At 35.9% G+C, this 19,511-nt stretch overlaps 2 protein-coding genes, 1 long non-coding RNA gene and 2 pseudogenes across 5 annotated transcripts; 2 read left to right on the top strand and 3 right to left on the bottom strand.

Moving 5' to 3' along the window:
• Positions 1-614: 614 nt before the first annotated feature.
• LOC148906087 (uncharacterized) lies at positions 615-6,449 on the bottom strand. Of its 2 annotated transcripts, XR_016121589.1 has the most exons (4): positions 2,244-6,449; positions 2,060-2,151; positions 1,694-1,803; positions 615-1,075 (listed from the first exon to the last, which is right to left on the bottom strand). XR_016121589.1 is itself a non-coding variant. In XM_089039347.1 (3 exons), the coding sequence occupies exons 1-3, from the start codon at positions 2,277-2,279 to the stop codon at positions 692-694; spliced, it is 714 nt and encodes a 237-aa protein (XP_088895473.1). In that variant the 5' UTR covers positions 2,280-6,448; the 3' UTR covers positions 615-691. The 2 variants fall into 2 exon arrangements, 1 of the variants encoding a protein (XP_088895473.1); XM_089039347.1 differs by having other exon boundaries at positions 2,060-6,448.
• Positions 6,450-6,776: 327 nt separating this feature from the next.
• On the top strand, positions 6,777-8,454 carry LOC148906088 (uncharacterized; annotated as a pseudogene).
• A 2,207-nt stretch (positions 8,455-10,661) lies between these two features.
• LOC148906089 (uncharacterized) lies at positions 10,662-12,558 on the bottom strand. Its single transcript, XR_016121484.1, has 3 exons — positions 12,319-12,558; positions 11,820-11,977; positions 10,662-11,714 (listed from the first exon to the last, which is right to left on the bottom strand). It is a non-coding gene; the product is annotated as an uncharacterized LOC148906089 (long non-coding RNA).
• Positions 12,559-12,677: 119 nt separating this feature from the next.
• LOC148906090 (uncharacterized) lies at positions 12,678-14,196 on the bottom strand (annotated as a pseudogene).
• A 3,458-nt stretch (positions 14,197-17,654) lies between these two features.
• Positions 17,655-18,860, top strand: LOC148906091 (THAP domain-containing protein 2-like). 2 transcript variants are annotated; one of them, XM_089038605.1, is made up of 4 exons: positions 17,655-17,725; positions 17,927-18,120; positions 18,249-18,412; positions 18,592-18,860. In XM_089038605.1, the coding sequence occupies exons 1-4, from the start codon at positions 17,710-17,712 to the stop codon at positions 18,776-18,778; spliced, it is 561 nt and encodes a 186-aa protein (XP_088894731.1). In that variant the 5' UTR covers positions 17,655-17,709; the 3' UTR covers positions 18,779-18,860. The 2 variants fall into 2 exon arrangements, with proteins under 2 accessions (XP_088894731.1, XP_088894732.1); XM_089038606.1 differs by having other exon boundaries at positions 18,551-18,713.
• The last annotated feature ends 651 nt before the right edge of the window (positions 18,861-19,511 follow it).

The following is a 19,511-nucleotide window of genomic DNA, read 5'->3' on the forward strand; positions in this document are numbered from 1 at the left end:
TAATGCAGCAAATTTCATATTAACCTTTGATTTGATGAGCCATGTATTGCAGCAAAAATCATATTTTTTCAAATTTGAAATGATAACATTGATAACTGATAAGGATTGAAAAAAATTTATTTAAACTTCTATGATAAAATGTTTCAGCACTCAATGAAATTCCATGTTAAACTAACTGTATTATCATAACTAAGTTTAAACTTTCGTTCATTACATAAATCCAGTTTCAGAATTCTTCTAAAATCATAAAATATTTATTATATTTATAAATATTTATATAGTATTTTATTTTTCACAGCGCCTAGAGCAGAACTGTATAAGCGCTTTATAAATTGTAAAAAATATTATTATTATTATAATAAAAATACCTACATTGGAACCAGCCCATTTTTTAAACCTCAAAAATTTGAAATGCCTTAAAAATTTAAATTTTAGGAAAAAAATACTATTAAAATATCAGGTACTCATTTACTGAGTGGGATAACCAGAGAGGGAAATATTTGGCTTGAGGCCAAGTCAGTTAAATGACAGATATAAATATTTTCCTTCTCTGGCCATCGTAATTTGTCATACATTAAGTATGGACTCTATTATATATAATATAGAAACCCACATCTGAACAGGGCTGTACAGGTCATATCATATGATATAATCACTTTTGTTAATTTTTTCTTTAAAAATGTTTAAAAAATCACTCCACATTTTCATTGTTTAAGACCCAAGCTGGGGCATTTTCTGGGGCTTTTCTGGAGGAGGTTGGGCCTTGCTTCCTTTGCATCAACATAGATTTCCCCTTTGGGGTTCTTTTCTTTGCAATTCTCCTATCCATTTTATGAAAAATATTAGAGAGCTCTGTGCTTCTCCAGTTTAATTTTTTAACTATGAGCACTTTAGATTTGGAGTGCTCATGTGGCTCATCATCTTCACTGCCAGAAGAATTTTCTACATCAGATGGATCTGACATTGATTCTTCTGATGACATATAGTCATTTGATAAAACAACTCTTATTCTGTTCTTTTCTTCCTCTGGTATGGACGTGGAAGAATTCAAAGCCTTTTGCCGTTGCAGCCGTTTCTGAAAGGTAAAAGACATTTTTTCTTCATTAAAAGAGATCAACTGAGGGAGATGGGATGGGGAACACATGTGAACTAACATATCAGGGTTCCTGATCATCCAGTAAAATATAATTTCCTGACTTTTCTCTGACCAAAGACCATTTTTCAATGACCACAGTGGACACTTATTTTATGAAAAATAATATACCGTAATTAATATCTTCTTATGGTAGCTAGACCAAAGGAAGCCCAACTAAAAATTCTCAATTTAAAATGATTTCATGAAATTCCTGACTTTTCACTGACTTTGGGTAAAATGCAAAAATTCACTTATCAGAGTCAAATTTACCTGACTTTGAACAATTTTTTTTTGGATTTCACTGACTTTTCCCTGACAGTGGAAACCCTGCATATCTAGTTATATAGACTGAAGACATTACACCCATAAAAAAAATAGTGTCATAGTCAAATAGACACAAAAGAAAATGATTAGTGTCAGCAGTCTGATATCTTTTGCAAAGGTTTAATGGATTCACTCTAAATCAGGGACAATATATATAAAACCTTGAATTTGCAATTATCCAGGATAAAACTCCATGAAAAATGTGTCAAGCATGAACTAAGCAGATACACTTACTGTGTTGAGTCTGCTTCGTGTTCTTTGGGCCTTTAAATATTGCTGTGAAAGCTTCTTTTTCTCCATTCCGTACCTCCGTTTTTTTGTTTTAAAATGTGTCCTTATTGCAGCTGAAATCCAAAAGGAATCACTGGAGATTACTCAATCCCTGAAAGGTGCTCTTTCTGTGGGGTTTGCTTGAACAGCACTGGTTTTGAAGGAGGTATCTAAAGAAACCAGTGAAAACCTCTTGTGGCAAGGGAGTTATAAGTAATCTAAATTTAAATTACATGCTTGAGACAGTTCTGTAGCAGCACATGCTAGTCAGAAAATGCAACACCAGCCTCCCCCCCCCCCCCCCCCCCCCCCCAATGAAATCAAACAAACCTCTTAACTGTGCTGATGGATAGTTTTTCTCTGTGCTTTGAACACCTCTTGAAATGGCATCATTCACAGATGCATTTTCTTTGGAGTCAAAGCTGAAAGATACAATTATATAAGAGAATTTATAAAACCCAGTTACTAAAAGTCCACTTTCAATAATAACAAAATCAATGGGGATTTTGCACACCTTGCGTGACATTTCAAATATTGCTTCTCTGGTCATCAAAATATCATAGCTGGAAAGAGCATCCTAAAATTAGTAAATTTTGAAATTTTGAAGGAAATCCAATAAATACGGATGAAGTTATGAATTTTTAAAATTGACCTTTTTTATAAGGAAATGTATGTGGTGGGCAACATACCCAAGAAAATTCTCAACAGCTATGGTGGTTTTACAGCAGATCAATGGAAAGCATGGACAATCATTTACTCCATCTTTGCTCTTTGGGATGTTTTGCCTGAGGATGATTTAGAAGTGTGGCGGCATTTTGTTTTAGCTTGTAGCATTTTGTGTACTCCTGTCATAACTGAAACCAAAACAAAATTGGGACACCTCTACCTCATGAATTTTTGCACAGAATATGAAAAGTTGTATGGTAAGGACAAGGTAACTCCTAATATGCATTTACATACACATATACTTCAGTGCATATTAGACTATGGTCCAGTATATTCATTTTGGCTTTTTAGTTTTGAAAGATATAATGGTATTCTTGGAGAATTTTCGACCAATCAGCGATCCGTTGAAATCCAGATAATGAGGAAGTTTTTATCTGAACAATTTGTGAAAGCCATACCACTACCAGCATTATACAGTGATCTCTTCAAACCAATTATGAGTAAAATGAATCCCATTAATACAGGAACTCTCTATTCAGCAACATGTGGTAACTCCTCAAGTTTGATCATTGAGGAAAGTCTTCTTTCACTTGGCCCAGTAAGGAAGGGATTATCTTGGACAATTGTACAACAGAAACAACATATCACTTGCTTGCCACCCATGTTTAAACACAGTATTGACATACACTCTCTTCCTTATCTCAAAAAATCCTACAGCACATTTCTAGATAAAGTGAATGAATCTTCTATCACAGTCCATTGTGAAAGGATTTCTGGTATAAATGTAGCTGGTGAGCTATTTGGGTCAAGTGGAACAAGAAAGAGCAGGTCTGGGTTTATTTTAGCAGCATGGTGTGGAGTAAATGGAAGGATAGATACCTCTGGTACTAAAGTCCGACCTGGAGTAGTAACACACTTTATAAGACAGAATGTAGAGGTCGATGGTTGTATGGAAACCTGTATCTTGGCTGAAGTCAGATGGTTCCAAGTACACCCAAGAAGAGATGCTTTGGGAGCACCATTGCAAGTGTGGTGCAATAACCACTATGAAATAGAAGGCCCTGCAGATTTTATACCATTGCAAAGAATTCATGCTAAATTTGTACCTGCGATTCAGGTGCTTAATAATGAAAATGTTTTAGTTGTTTGCCCCTTGCCACGCAAATTGCAATGCTGATATTTTCATATCTTGTTTTAGTTACCATTAAATTTAAACATAAGGGGCAGTTTATTTTACTACTGGGGAGGACATGTGCAGGTGAGATTTTGAGGGTTCATAAAAAAATCATGCCTAATGTCAATAGATCCAATGCAGCACTTTGGGGGGAAGCTTATTGTGGGGGACAAAACAATAGAGTTCCAAATGTCATGAGATTTAATTTTTTTTCTTTTCCTTCATATTGAATTGCTTTGACTTGGCATAAAGGGGTTCATTATAACACCTAAGAATAGAGTACTTGGTGTGATGTACCATTCAGTTTTGAAATATTCATATTAGAGGAGAACACAACAATGTCTCCCTTTCTGCCAGTTTCAGGCTGTTTTGAGCAGCAGAAATGAAGGTATTTGATATTATAGCTTGGAAAAGACATATACTTTGAATTAATTATTCATTATTCTGAAAGGTATAAGAACAGTTTAGACACTTTCCTAATGTTCTTCTTTTTTCTCTTCATATTTTTGTACTCGAATTGCTAGACCATATCTGACATTGATAGGAGCTTAATCAATAGTCGTCATTATTATACCAAAAAAACAAGCATCACCATTAGAAAGAACTAACAAATTTTTATAACACTGGAAAAATTTAGTACTATCAACAGTATTCCAATATAGTTTATTAGCAATCAATATGTGTTCAGTCTGTGATGTCTGACTAGCCCAATTCAAACTTTGTAAACATATGATTGTGTAATCTACAGTATTATAACCATTATCTTTGAAGTGTGACCCTTAAATTTCAAGTGCCATTCGCGCCGACTAGCATTTCACCGACCGTGAATTCAATAACTGAAATTGAAAAGCAACAATAAATTCTCATTCTGAGGGAGATTTTAATTTTTCTTCTAATATTCTAAAGTTTTTATTATTGTTATCATTTTTATTAAAAAATAATATTATTCTAAAATTATTAATTCAGTTTCATATTTTGTATCAAGCAAGGAATGTATTGTTTATTTTTAATTTCAGTTCAATGATTGACTGTTGTTGAAACTAGTCAGCGAACGACACTTCAAACTTTGAGGGTTGCACTTCAACGATAATGGTTGCAACATACTGTTCAATAAAGCTAATAACAACCAACATTTAAAATCATTGGAGCACCAACAAGCCCCCACTTAATATCTGCTCGATATTTATATTATATAGCTGAAAAAATATAATTATGAGAAAAGCATCAAAAATATTCTTTTCATGTCTTAACTTTCAAATTGGAGGGTGTTGTCCAGTCCCTCTTTTCCTAGTCTCCATTACCTAAGTTGTGCACAACAAAGGAAAAACAGTCTCAGCAGTTTGAAGGAACAAGTTAAAAGTTAAAAATTGAGTAAAGAAGGGTTGTTGACAGTCTACTGTTATGTTCAAGGACTTAATTGTTTGGTGGTATTTTTTAGGAAATTCTTAGTAGCGGCCCTACATGTGACCCAGGTGTAATAGGATTTGAGAGGTATTTTTTAGCCAGGGAAGCATTGGGTGGTGTAGTGCATGATAAAAGCACTCACTACTTTCTAATGCAACTCAGCTTCAGATCTCATAGGATTGGTTCTTCCACACCTAAAACAACAGCCAAAACTTAATACATCTTTTAAATTTACATTATATTTTATGACTCCAGTATCAAGAAAACCTTGGCAAATGAAGCACGATAATTCCATCCCTTTACTTTATAGCATTCTTTGGCTATTCTCTTCAGTTTGAATGAAGTCTTGCATGTGGTTTTGTATATGTTATACACTAAATAACCAAAAGAGTATATATCACTGTAAATTGACTGCTTATGGCTTCCATTAACAATTTCTGGGGCAATGTGCTTGTGCCGCTGTAGATATATATTTTGTTCTTCAGTTTTAAGGTGCTTTGCACTTCCTTGTTCTCGTTTACAACTCTTTCCAAAATCAATCAAAACTGGCAAAAATTGACAGTTGTTTTCATACAAAACGACATTGTCAGTTTTAATGTCATTATGTATATAACCACAGTTGTGAACATGATCAACTGCTTTAGCAAGACGATATAAAAGAGTATGCCACTGTTCCTCACTTAACATCAATTTGTCATCACATTTGCATAGTGACAGCAATGAGATGGATTGACCTTGAATACCATAAAACTGCATGACAATTTTAAATGGCTTCTCATCAACACTGACACCAAGAAGTGTAGGAATGCTTTCATGACTTTTCAAGTTGAGCACTACTTTGGCTTCATGTAATATGGCTTTAAGTGCAGCCTCTTTGGAGATATGCTCTGATTCTTCTGTTTTCAAGCATTTAACTGCTACACAGCTGCCTTTGTACTGACACAGTTTCACTGTTCCAAAAACACCAGAGCCAATGATACTATTAATATTCGATTCAAAATTAAGAAGTTCATTCTTTATGTAGAAAGAATCTGGGAGATGAGATGTGGTAATAAAAACTAGTTTTTCAAGAGCTTTGTCCTTTGCCTTTCGCTCAGCTTTCCATTCTTCGTAGTAATTATTAGCAACATGTTCTGCAAATTTCCTTTTTTTGATTTCTCTTTCGTGCACTTTCGTGATATCTTCGATTCTGTCTTCCAATTCTTGTTTTGATTTACTAGTATCCTTTATTCGAACTCCACAGTATATACTTTTTCGTCCTTTTCCTTTTCGTTTTCGTACTGATCGCTTGAAAACGTTACTTACTGTAAATCCTTGTTCATTGTAGCTGACATTACCAAACGAAGAAACTAGCTCGTCCCGAACCAAGTCAGTAAAAACACAATCTTTGTGGTGGATATCAGTGCATTTAAACTCTTCAAACTTCAAAGATAACCTGAAGATAATCATGAACAAAAATATAAAAGGGGATTATACATATGAACAGCATATTTTTCGAAAATATTCCATTGAAGTGCAAAGAATAAGCTATATATTATAAGTTACATAATCTTTTATACCATGGTATGGCATGCATGTTAGCTTACATGTTTTAATAATATTTTCTGATATCCATTTTAAATATAGATCAACTTACCGTTCAGTTATTAATTCAGAACGTCTCAAACCTTGCGTGTCATTAGAGGAATTCATTTATTTTCGTAAAAAGACACTCCGCGTGCTAGTTGTAGTCGACTCGGGATCGGACAATATAAAAACGATCGCAAAGGACCATGGGCAGTGGACAAACGTACCCGGACCAGGATGCTTTGCCGGCTTAGAAGCTTAAAACCTCTTGGCAGAAAGATTCAGTAAGATTTTTAACGAAAACATATCCACCAGTACGTGCTTGTGGTCCCTAAAATGTCTTGTGATATTCCTATTATATAACTTCACCTTCAGTGAATAATTGTTTTAAAATATATAATTATGCACACAAGATCGTACAAACGTCTTTGGGTGGTTTTTTGGGTGGTGGTGGTGGGGGGGGGGGGGGGGATACTAGATCAATTATGCTTTTCATTACCATTTACATCAAATATCATAATATTCTCTTCCTTTTCTTTTAAAAAATAAGTGCGAATTTGGAGCGAAGTTATGTATAGCTGTGTGGCAAAGGTTACGAAACATAATGGATACATATGCAAAGATATCAATTTGCATCAGTTTTACATTAAATTCACATCGACATCAAATATCATATTCAAGCCATTTTTTCAAAGAGCGCGAATTTAAAGCAAAGTTGCGTGAAACTGTGAAAAACATGATACTAGCAAAGGCTATGAAACATGACGAAAAATGATGCAAAGATATACATTTGCATCAGTTTTTCCTTAAATTCACATTCACATCAAACATCATTTTTGAGTCACTTTTTCGATGAGCGCGAATTTGAAGCAAATATAGACCGCGAAATTCACTTCATATTTGCACCTATGGTGAATCCATTATTTCATGCAGTGATATATGTGGGGAACACGGGTTTAATGTTCTCAATTATTTAGATGACTTTATGGGAATCGAGTCACCTGACACAGCATGGACAGCGTACAATTCCCTAGGTAATCTGCTCGGTGACCTCGGCCTCAGGGAGTCAACGTCAAAAGCATGCCCGCCAAGTACGTCGGTAATTTGTCTCGGGGTTCAATTTGACACTATAGCGATGACAATGTCCGTAACGCAATCCCGCATTAAGGAGATCGAAGAACTGCTCAACGGTTGGAAGAATAAAACAAGCTGTACAAAAATACAATTGCAGTCCTTACTCGGCAAGCTAGTATTCATTTCAAAATGTGTGTGACCGAGCAGGATTTTTCTTCATCGGATGTTGGAACTGTTATGCTCGTTGAAACACAATCACTATCGCACACGTTTGACCTCAGGTTTTCATAAAGATCTTCGGTGGTGGCAACGATTCTTACGAAAATATAACGGAGTTTCTCTTATCCCGTCTCTACATTGGTCAGCTCCAGATAAAGTATTTTCAACCGACGCGTGTGTGACAGGTTGCGGAGGATTAGCAGGAGACTCTTACTTTCATGCAAAGTTTCCTGAATTTATCTTGAAGGAACAGTTGCCTATCCATCAATTGGAAATGATAGCAGTTATGGTGGCAGTACGGTTATGGGGTCACAGATGGAAGGGCTTGAACATAACAGTGTATTGCGATAACGAAGCAGCGGTCGCGGTTCTAAATTCCGGGAGAACGAAGGACAGCATGCTAGCTAAATGTGTTAGGGAGATCTGCTTGTGTACCGCGCTGGGACAATTTCAGCTTAGCGCTATTCATCTTTCAACTCACGACAATCACATAGCTGATTGTTTATCGCGTTGGCATCTCAACCACACGGCTGAGCAACAGTTTAAGCAGTTAACAGATTCAGCAGTCATGACAGATATTATCGTAGAAAATGATTTATTCTTATTCAGCATTGAATTTTGACTTGTCTTACAGATGTGGAGATGGTGACTCTCAAGCGCGACCTACAAAAGACACAAAGGTCAGCTTACGCTGAAGGGACTCAGAAGAACCACAGGACGCAATGGCGTGCTTACGTCTTATTTTGTAACTATTTTAGTTTTTGTGCCATTCCGGTGTTAACCGAGGTTTTATCCTTATATTGTCAGTTTCTATCTCGTAACATGACACCGGAGTCTGTCCGCAATTATTTGAGCGGTGTTAAGCTTTTACACATTATCCTCGGGGAATCTGTGTCGCAGTTCCAATCTTACGAGATCAAAATTACCCTTAGGGGTATAGAGCGCCTGGCTCGGCATATTCCAGTCCGTGCCCTGCCAGCCACCCCTGAATTGCTGTTGACCATAGCTAAGAACTGCGACTTTTCTAATGAACGGGATGTTGTTTTGTTGTGCGCATTCAGCTTCACCTTTTTTCTCTTTGCTAGGGTGTCTAACATAGTCCCGCCGTCACTTAAGAAATTTGATCCCAGGTGCATTTATGTAGAGAGGACATAAGCAGATGTTCAGCGGGGTTGCTCCTTTACGTGGTCTAAGACGATGCAGTGCGGTAAACGAGTTCATTCACTTCCTCTGTTACCTATCCCTGGGTCACCCATTTGTCCGGTACATTTGTATCATGTTATGTGCAAGCTTATCCCTTCCAGACCCCACATGCCTGCCTTCGTTTTACTGGACTCAGCAGGACAGTCATTTGCCCTAACAAAGTCGATATTTATTCGAGAGTTTCGCGATAGATTGACCTTAGCGGGAATCCCTCACGCACAAAGATATCGCGGTCACTCATTTCGAAGAGGGGCTACCACCTGGGCCTTTAAGACGGGAATACCGGGAGAATTTATTCAAGTGTATGGGGACTGGGCTTCAGAGGCTTATAAATCATACTTAGAGTTCTCAATGTCGTGTAAATTCCAAGTCGCACATACGATGCGCACTTCTCTCCTTTGTTTGGCGGGTTTGGAGGTTTGAGAAGTTTATAACCAGGCCTTATTTTTCTTCTGTTGGATTAAACTTCTCATTGTGCCAAACAAAGGAGTGTTGTGTCATTGTTTCGTATTAGTTTTGTTTATTGGGATTCTATGAGTAGAATTTCACTATAGACGGAGTATTGTCTGAAGTATTTCAAAGCAAATCGATTCTCAGAGATATCATACTGAACAACGGTGAAAACACAGGGGTTTTGATATCCTTTCCATCTTATTGCGTCACCTGTATTAGAATTAGAATTAGCCTACAAAAAGATCAAAGCACATGTATTCTCTGTTCTTTTATGATAAAATTAAAATGCAACAGCCTTACCAATACATTTAAAAAAAACATCGTAGTCGTCGGCAACGAGAAGCTGAAGTTGCAAGATGGCGTTTTAACGGACAACACTGGATCTATTCCGTTTGACATTTGGGAAGAAAACATCGACAAATTCACCCTTGGAGAAGTTTACCACATGCATCCTTTAAATGTGCGTGTGGAACAAAATCTAAGAAACTCTCCACTCTTGAAAACACATTAATTACCCCACTAGTGGATAACAAAGAACTTGAACGGCGACCATTGAAGAACTTCTAACAATCGAACAACTTCTAACAATCGAACACTTCGAGAAATATTTGAAATGCAATAAATGTTCCAGAAAGATTCACCGAGGAAGCACTACTAAAATTGTGAAGTGCAAACGATGTAGTACAATGAAGGGAGGTAAGTGCTCATTTGAATTAACCTTGAAAGTAGAAGTTAAACTTCATAACACTGACGATCCAATATTCCTTAAATTTGGAAATGAGATATTGGCACATCTTTTAACTCCAGAAGTTGTTACGATAAAGGAGAACAATATTGCCGAATTTCTTCAGATTTCCTTGACAACATTCAAGTAATGTATATAAAGAATACTTGCGTTGTAATCAAAGCCGTTTTGTTGGAAAATTGAACGAACAGTCATCACCAAACGTTTTCTTATACTATTATAGAGCAACATTGAACTCCTTGTACAACAAAGCACTTCTGTTCACCAATGTTCTATATTGTTATGTTACTGTTTACCATTAAGTGATTACCAATTTTCATAGTTAATTGCGGATATTCCATGAAAATCATCAATAAGATAAATGATTACAATACGCAAACATTAAATGAACATTTCAATGAAAGCAAAACACTTGAATCGACCAATGTTTTATTATTATCAAGTTACTGTTCACCTTTTAGTGCTTTTTACTGAAAGCAAAGCAATTGAATCGGCCATTGTTTTATTATTGTTAAATTGCTGTTCACCTTTTTAGTGCTTTTTACTGATTTAAATCGTTTACTGATTCAATGTCAATGATAAATAGGATAAACAATTTCTCATACATTCAATGAACTACTTCCAATGTAAACAAACATTAAAGGAATTAGTTGTATTTTTAGGGTTTGGTTTTAAATAAATATTGATAATACTATGAATAAGACTACTCAAAAGTAAAAAAGTGCTTACTCCTCGTATACTTTAGGCAACGTTGACTCTACTTTACACTGTTATTTTTCAGGAGTTGATATAACTCTACCAAAAGAGTTAAAGTTACTCTACATAGTGGAGTAACTTGAGAGTTAAAATTACTCTAAAAAGAGAGTTATTTTAACCATGCCGAGAGTAATTTGTATTCCTCCGAGTAAAAGTAACTCTATGGAAATGTTGAACAGTTCAACATTAGCACATAAGAGTACATTATAAATGCTGGAGTAAATTTAAATTTTTAGATAAAGAAAATAGACCAAACTGTTTTCAATTAATGTTTGACGGAAACAACCAGAGTAGTTTTGACTCTATTTTTTGAGTAAAATAGAAAGGAGTTGTTTAAAACTGAGTTCTGATTAATGCCATAGGTCTTTTTGAAATGTTCACCCAATTCAAGTCTTTGGAACTGTTGACTATGGCTTTCTGTAGTTCTTAGAAGAAAGTTACCCTCATGGAATTGGAAAAAAAGTAAGTAAGCAATAAAAAACATTAAATGCTTTACATATTCTGAAAAGAAAAATTATGAGAATTATATTTCAATTAACTATTTTAGATATTGCATACATATGTTTTGATTGCTTCAGGATCACCCATACAAACTCTGCATTTTCTATGTGACTTGGAGCCCTGCTTGAAGCCACCTAAAAGTTGGGACCCAAGATTGTCCCCCGAGCAATAGTTCCCCGGAATGATCTTGGCTCTCCTACAATAGTGAATTCATAGCCATCATCCTTAAAAAAAGATATCACAGAAGTAAAATTTTATTTCCTAATTCATTTTTAATGTGAGAGCTTAAAATAATGTCACATTTATCATCATTGCATATGTAGACCTACCCTTTCTAGAAGATGTAGATCACTCATGAGGGCCTCCAAGATAGGATCTATTCCATAATTTTTTATGTCTTTATTGGGAAGCAGTCCAAGAAGCTGAATAGTATGTAAATGTGAACGGTTTTCTGGTTTTATATTTCATATTGTATAATAGAATGCACCTACATAAGAAATACATACAGCACATTAATAAACATGTTTGTCCTTATTTTATTTATTTCAAATTAGAGTGGTTTTTCATAAACCCGTGAAATACACGCCAGCCTTATACAAGCTAGTTAACTCTTTTCTATTGTGTTCTTTTGTTGTCATTTCACTTTTACGCAGTAACTTATGATATTTGTTTTATAGTTTTATAAGAATTAATAATTTATCTTGCACTTCATACAAATGAATATATCTCAGCCTCATTTTTGAGATCAATTTGTACTGCGATGCAGAATTAGATAGTGTAGATATTGCTTAGCAACAGTTAAGGTGTCATACATGTGGCTAATGTTACCTATTTTATGTGTTGTTGCTCTTGAACCAAGGGGATTGCATACTTCCAGCTCATCAAAATAAAGAAGAATTTGTAGTGCATATGGATCAGCTCCAAACAAGGGGTGAGTTTTAAAAACATCTTTAAACAAAAATCACACAGCAAATCATCATATCTTCCATGCAGGTTTTCTACCTATATTCATGTATATGTACAAGTATAAGTCAGACAATATTACAGATGTGTGTTACAAACACTGACTAGATGCTCCAGGACTGGGATAATAAAATAATAATTTTAAAAAGGGAAATCGAATTGGGCAAAAACATACTGCAAGCTGGGTGATTGGGCTTTGAAATTTGGGTAAAATCCCCCCCACCTTTCCCCCTCGTATACATAACAGCTGGCCAGGTAGCACTTTACTAGCAACCCAAAATCGAGATTTTTTATTTATTTGAAAAAAGGTTTGTTTTTTACACTTTTTAACTCACTATTTCTTTCCCTCTTCCACTATAGAGTCATCATTTAAAAGTTGCTCCAGACACTCAAGTAATGGAATATAGAGGGCATCATCGGTTTTTTGGATGTTTTTAAGTCTATGGCCTCGTCTTACTTTGGTGTGATATCTTCCAAGAATTATTTTTTGCTCCTAAAAAAAAGGGAAATAGTTCAAATACACCCTTACATAAAAACAATTAGGCGTATATTCTGTCAATAGCAGTACTTTTATTCCCAAGATGGTCTGCATTCCATTCCATACAACTTACAACAAGATTTAAATGTTCCTTGTAATATCTATACTGCAGTGGTTCCTTCTCGATATCAGGAAATGGATTCATTGCCAAATTTGATTCATCAAACAGTTCTTTAAGTCCGGGAACGGCACCGAAATCTATTCCAGCAGAGTCAAGCCAGATTTCAACATTGCAATGCTGTTTCTTGCGATTTCTGTGGAAGATTGGACAAACTTATCTATAATTGTCTGAGGCACTTGACCCTTTTCTTTAAGTTCCAGCAGGGAAAGAGCATTTGCCCTTTTCATTTCTTCGGCTTCTCGCTGTGCGTCGAATTGTCCATTGTCTGCCCGACCTTAAATTTCTTGTCCCTCCTCGTTCGTCAGATCAGCTTCACTAATGCTAGAGCACTCAAACACACCAGAGTCATCATTTTCTGAATCGTTTTGTGTATCATTCGTGATGTTGTGCTTGCGAATAAAATGATTTCTGTAAGAGAAAATTTTTGAAGGTCTTTGCACAACCATCTATACCACACAGGACATGAAAATTGGACTCGTTTCTATGGTTCTTTCGAATGTGACTTAAAAGTGCACTTAAGGTTGGCGTAATAAAACAGAAACAAAGATTGCATTCTAAACATCTTAATATTCGAACGCTGCTGGTCACGTACGCAGCGCAGCTTTGTTTTCAAAACCTTTTTCCCGCGCTTTGCAGTTTCATGTTACCCCCTCCCCCATATCGAGACCTTGCCGACATGGCTTCCTTACACTGGCTGTTAATGATACTTGATAAGTCATAACTGTAAATTTGATTGATTGGTTGCAGGTAAGCAGCTTTATACTGCAAATTGGAATTGAAAGAGCTTTCTATAAAGGAGAACTGGTACCAACTCATGCCTTTGTTCCTTGTGGACATGTTTGCTCTGAGGCCACAGGCCAGTAACTATGGAATACCCTTGTAAATCCCCAAGAATAAATCCTTATCTTTTTTTATCTTTTACATCTATTGCATTTATACTTAGAATTTATATATATACTTACATTATTGACATTCTTTTTTTACAGATTCTGGTCAACAGTCCCTATACCCCATGGACGCGATGCCTTTGTAGCAATCTGTCCTTTTTGTGGTTCACCCCTGGAGGGGGTGGACTGCTTTCAAAAAATCATTTTACAATAAAACACCTACCATAATGTGGCCTTAAAAAGAGCCATTTTTTGTGATGTCTTGGTTTTCTTCTCCGGATTATTCCTTGTAGCATCGTTGTGCACCCTGAGGTCTCTTTTCCTCATTGCATTCTTTCGTTACCAGACGAGGAACAGTGGCAACACATTGGTATCTGTAGCTAAATAAGTGGGTGTTCTTTCTTTAACTTTGTTTTCTTGTGATCAATCAAAATCTTACGATGAAATCAGTCTGCATGTTGTCTTGCGTATTGTGAAAACACAGGCAGCCCAAGCTTGAAATTCCTGGTCGATTTTAAAGGAAAATGTTAAATGAAGAGAATCAGTAAACATTGAGACTTGCTGTGTTTCTTAGAATTGTCTGGAGCTAGCCAGATTAAGCATTTTACTCATGAAGGACTGAAATTGTTTTCTTATCCAATCACTGAATGACAGGTGGGCCATTAGAACTTACCTGCTTAAAGCTGATGGCCTGCTTGTTTGTCGTCTTCTTGTGCACGTAGACAGTTAAGAAAAAGATCTTCGAAAATCGATAGGACACTTTGTCGATTTTTTTTTTGACATTAGCGCCTGCTTCACTCTTTCCAGCAATAAATAAGATGATTTATGATTTATACTGCACAGTTCAGTTATATATGGATAATCAAAGGTGCTTTACAATCATGATAGGTGGTCACTGTCAAGGTTTGTTTCCGCCTTTACAATCCCACACGCCAAAACAAACCTCACATTACAGGTAAACTTGCTTTTACGACCTATCGACATTCTGTTTTTGTCAAAAAAGATTTAGACGAAAATATGGATTTAATGTTCGTTTTTCAAGCTTTTCTCCTTTTTAAGAAACAATATTTTAAGTTTGAGAATGGAAGATCAAGGAAAACGGGAAAGTTTTTCTGTCATCCAAGGCTTTTTCCTCATATTTCGGACGAGTTACAAGTCCGCCAGCGACTTATTTCAGCTCGACGCATTATAAGATTGAATAGATTTAGTACTCATCAGACAAGAGGTTATCAGCACGAAGAAAAAAAGAAAACAGAAGGATGAAAATGTAAGATTGAAACCAAATACTTATGAAAACTGAGACTGTCAATGAAGTGGCAGATCAAGAGGGGGGTATCCATGGAATCAACGGTACCCATATTATATTATTTTCTGCTTGAGCACACAATGGTTTCATAATACTGCAATGGTTTTTATTCCATATTATACTAAAATTTCTGCTTGAGCACACGCATTTAAAGGATGCGTAGCTTCCCGCAAAGCCAAAAATATATATTTGTGCCAAAAAATACCATGCTCTTGTAAAAAAAAAGCTGCAATTAAATTAGCCTCACAGTGACAAAGTGGAATTAAAGTTTCTGCTTGAACACACAGCAGACTGTTAATGCAATTCACTTGAGGCATCAAAGCCATTTTCATTTTCACCCCTTCAATTGTCAACAAAAATTAGGTTTAAGATAATCATAATAAACAAGGAACTGTAGCAATTTCAAGGACTATTCAAGGAGTATCCAGCAGCTTTGCTATTTTCAAGGGCATTTCAAGAGCACTTAAGGTATTAGGATACGTTGATGACCACTGCGCACATGAACTTAAATAACTTACTTTATAGTCAGAGGAGGAGTGACTACTATCCCATAGTGCTTTGCGATTGGATATTATCAATATGGCGGCTAGTTGCTGCCTTCACTGAATGGCAACACGAAAATAGCTTTTATTCTAGTAACGAGGGATGTTTCTACTTTGCTGCATTACTAAGTAAGTTCTGGAGATAATAATTTATCATTGGTGTAATTTGGACTTGAATAGACGAGTGTATAATATTACATTTTCTTCAATGTTATTGTCATTCGGGAGATTTTTTATTTTTGATAGTTTGGTGTATCTTTCTCTATGTATAACTTAATAATTTGAGGGTCAATCTCATGTTATGTGTTATGTCATTGTAGCTTTAAAGTGAACTTAGTTTGACCCAGGTTTTCAACAAGAAATGTTGCATTATATTTGACTATTTTCACATTTACCAGCTGAAGATAGTTGTCACGAAGCATTTGCTTCATGCTGATGACTACAGATCGCTCGCCATCGAAACTATTCCAATTTTAAGTAATGAATCAATATCACTGGTCATGTGGTTGTTTAAGCCTCTGTTTCTAACATAGACTTTCATTTTGTTTTTCAGAATGACCCAAGTCGAACAAACACAACTTGAATCAAATTTCTCATTGACTGCCTCAGTCGGGCTTTGACCATTAGTGGCGGACATCCAGTTACAATCAGAAAATGTTAGGCTGTTAGAAACACAGCAAAGCTGAACGTTTATTATTTGAATGGCCTATAATTTTGCTAAATAAAAAACATAATTCTCTAATTCTATGTGATGCTTGGTTCTAGAACTCTCTTGAAATAAATCTTTGTTTAGCGTGACTTTATAATTATAGTGTTACTTTGGGCAGCGCCATGTTCAAGTTAGACTGAAACAATAGCCCAGGCAAAAAGCCTTACGAAGAAAGTTGATGCTCAATAAGAGGCATCTATGCTTTAAAAACTCTTCTTTTTGAGCAAAAAGGAGCAGAAATTTGAAACAGTCTTCTATTCTGAAGAATATTTTTGACAGAAATCTCTTGGTCTAAACGCTTCAGTGACTTGAACACAATGATCAACGTGCCAAAAAATTCGACAATATACTTGCTTTCGCAATGCACTGTGGGATAGTAGTCACTCCTCCTCTGCTTTATAGTATAACAAAAACAAAGTATTCATTTTCTGAAAGCTGAATAAACATAGTTTATGAAAAATCTTTAAAATACTTTTTTTTTTTGCAGCTTACATTATTTTCTTTGAAATGATATTTGTCCATGCCTCAGTAAGGGGGTTAACCAACACTTACATTTTCAGCTATTTTAAATTTCTCTGGACGATTCTGGCGTGTTGTCTAAATATGATTGAAGTGGGAATTGCTTTTTCTCAGTGCTGAATGGCGAAAAAATTATGTTATCTCTCTTTTGGACAAGAAATATCAAAAGATACCTAAAAACGTTCAAAGATAAATACAGATAAATAAGAACTGATTCTAAAAGCACTCTCAAATATGTTATGTCTCAATTCGTCGAATTACTTTCTCCTATCCAAGTACCCATGCGATTGTGGTATGTGGGAGATGACAGATAAGTATATCTAATGATGGAAGATTTCCGGTCACAATAGGCCCTTTGCAGCTAGTGGTCACGTGCTTGGATACCGCTTAGCAACACAAAACTGGAGAGCAAGCCTTCCAGTAAACAAAAGTTGTAATAGGTCAAGCACGCGTGGTTTTATACGATAGTTTCATCGTTCAAAACGCTTAATCCTTTTGCCCTATCTACAAACACAGTAAGATAATCTTAAATTCTCTACTTTGGACTCGATTTTTGGTTCGAAAGTAGGTAACGATATTCTTCGCGTTATCGCGAAAAAATTGTCACCGCCGGCCCGCTCGACGGCTGAAAAACATGGCGACTTCGCAAGGTATGTACTTCAAAACTCTCCTTTTTTTTGGTTTCTTTTCAATTATTGGACTTCTAAAATCTCTAAAATAACAGTTTAGATTGTGAATGGTGATCGATTGTAATTGGACGGCATTTTAATGGACGATTTGTTTATTTTTTGTGAGAGTGATTCCACGTCTAAAGTCAAGACTAACCCATGTTTTACATATATTCGCTGTAGATGTTAGAACTCCCGACGAGCCATCACATACCAAGAAAAATTCTTCGTACCATTGTTGTGTTCCCTTGTGTAACGGAGATTCTCGATATCATCCTGATTTAAAGTTTCACCGCTTACCAGGCCGTGCAAGGGATGAGCAATTGAAAAAGGAATGGCTGGTGAAGATACGAAGAGATGTGGGCCCACACTTCAAGGTATATAGGAATCTAACAATATCAATGCACAATACGAATTGCCTGTGGATCTTTAAAAAACTGTAATGAAGATAAAAATAGTTGAATACAGTTACATTGTTATTAAAAGGACATTTGATTTATAATAGGTTAACAAAAGTACCAGAGTGTGCTCAAAACACTTCACTGAGGAAGATTACAATCCTCCCACTGATTCTGGACGTCAGTTGCTAAAAAGAGAAGCTGTACCATCAATCTTTGACTGGTCAACCAAATCCAAAGCAAGAAGAAAGATAATTCGACAAGTAGATAGGTAATGAATATCACATATTTCTACTTCAATACATTTCATTTAGACTTGACTGATGGAATTGTACTTGATGTTTATTTTGGTTTAACCAAAATAATTTTATAATTTTAATAATTTAGTCTTTTATAATTTTTTATTTAGTGTGAACTGAGTGTCATCATAATTTCAAAACCTTTTTACAGAGACACTCAGACAGATGAAAGTGATGACAATGAAGATAATAGTCCCAGCACTTCTACAACCTTCAGCATGGATGACCTACAAGCACAAGTCCAGTCACTCAGAGCACAGTTCCAAGATGCACAAAAGCAACTTGAACAAAGTAGAAATGAAACTGCAGCTGCCCTCACTGAAATAAAAAGGTGTTAAAGTTGAAGCTGCAAAAGAAATTGAGGACATTAAGAGGCAAGCTGCAGAACAATTAGCACTTAATAAATTTGGGCTTGAGAGATTTGGCACAGGACAATGAGATCATAAGATTTTATACAGGTTTCCCATCCTATTTACATATTCAGTTCTTTTTTAAGTTTTTGCAGCCATGTGCTGCACAAATGACATATTGTTATGCCTCTGGAGAAAGAGAAAGTAGACCAGACTCAAGAAATATGCTTCTTGTGGATGAATTGTTTATGTTTTGTGTACGCCTCAAACTAGGTCTATTCGGACAGGATTTAGCTCATAGGTTCCGAATACATAAATCGTCAGTTTGCAGGAAATTGATCACATGGACTAATTTTTTGTATTTTCTTCTTGGTAGTCAAGTGATCTGGCCTTCAAGGCAAGATGTTGATAGGTTTATGCCAGAAGGTTTTAAAAAGCTTTATGCAAGCACACGTGTCATTTTAGATTGTACAGAGATTTTTGTTCAAACACCTACCTCCCTACTACTTCAGTCGCAGCTTTATTCTAGTTATAAGAGTAATACTACACTCAAGGGTTTGATAGGCATTACCCCTAATGGAGCTATTAGCTTCGTTTCTAGCCTTTACACAGGGGGGATTAGTGATAAGGAAATCACAAGGTGCAGCGGCATTCTAGATTTGTTAGAACCTGGTGATTCAGTCATGGCAGACAAAGGGTTTGACATTGAAGATTTACTTAG

The sequence above is a fragment of the Actinia tenebrosa genome, unplaced genomic scaffold (assembly GCF_029948245.1).
Source record: "Actinia tenebrosa isolate PJP-AT-01 unplaced genomic scaffold, QUT_ActTen_1.0 PGA_scaffold6__47_contigs__length_16458017, whole genome shotgun sequence".
NCBI classification, from domain to species: Eukaryota; Metazoa; Cnidaria; class Anthozoa; order Actiniaria; family Actiniidae; genus Actinia; species Actinia tenebrosa.

Excerpts from the sequence above, each read along its gene's own strand:
- LOC148906087 (XM_089039347.1), bottom strand. The coding sequence starts at position 2,279 with ATGACCAGAGAAGCAATATTTGAAATGTCACGCAAGGTGTGCAAAATC. Across the intron at positions 1,804-2,059 it reads TCCATCAGCACAGTTAAGAG|CTGCAATAAGGACACATTTT; the intron begins GTTTGTTTGATT and ends TTTGGATTTCAG. Across the intron at positions 1,076-1,693 it reads CACGAAGCAGACTCAACACA|AAACGGCTGCAACGGCAAAA; the intron begins GTAAGTGTATCT and ends TTTACCTTTCAG.
- LOC148906091 (XM_089038605.1), top strand. Across the intron at positions 18,121-18,248 it reads ATGTGGGCCCACACTTCAAG|GTTAACAAAAGTACCAGAGT; the intron begins GTATATAGGAAT and ends GATTTATAATAG. Across the intron at positions 18,413-18,591 it reads ATAATTCGACAAGTAGATAG|AGACACTCAGACAGATGAAA; the intron begins GTAATGAATATC and ends ACCTTTTTACAG.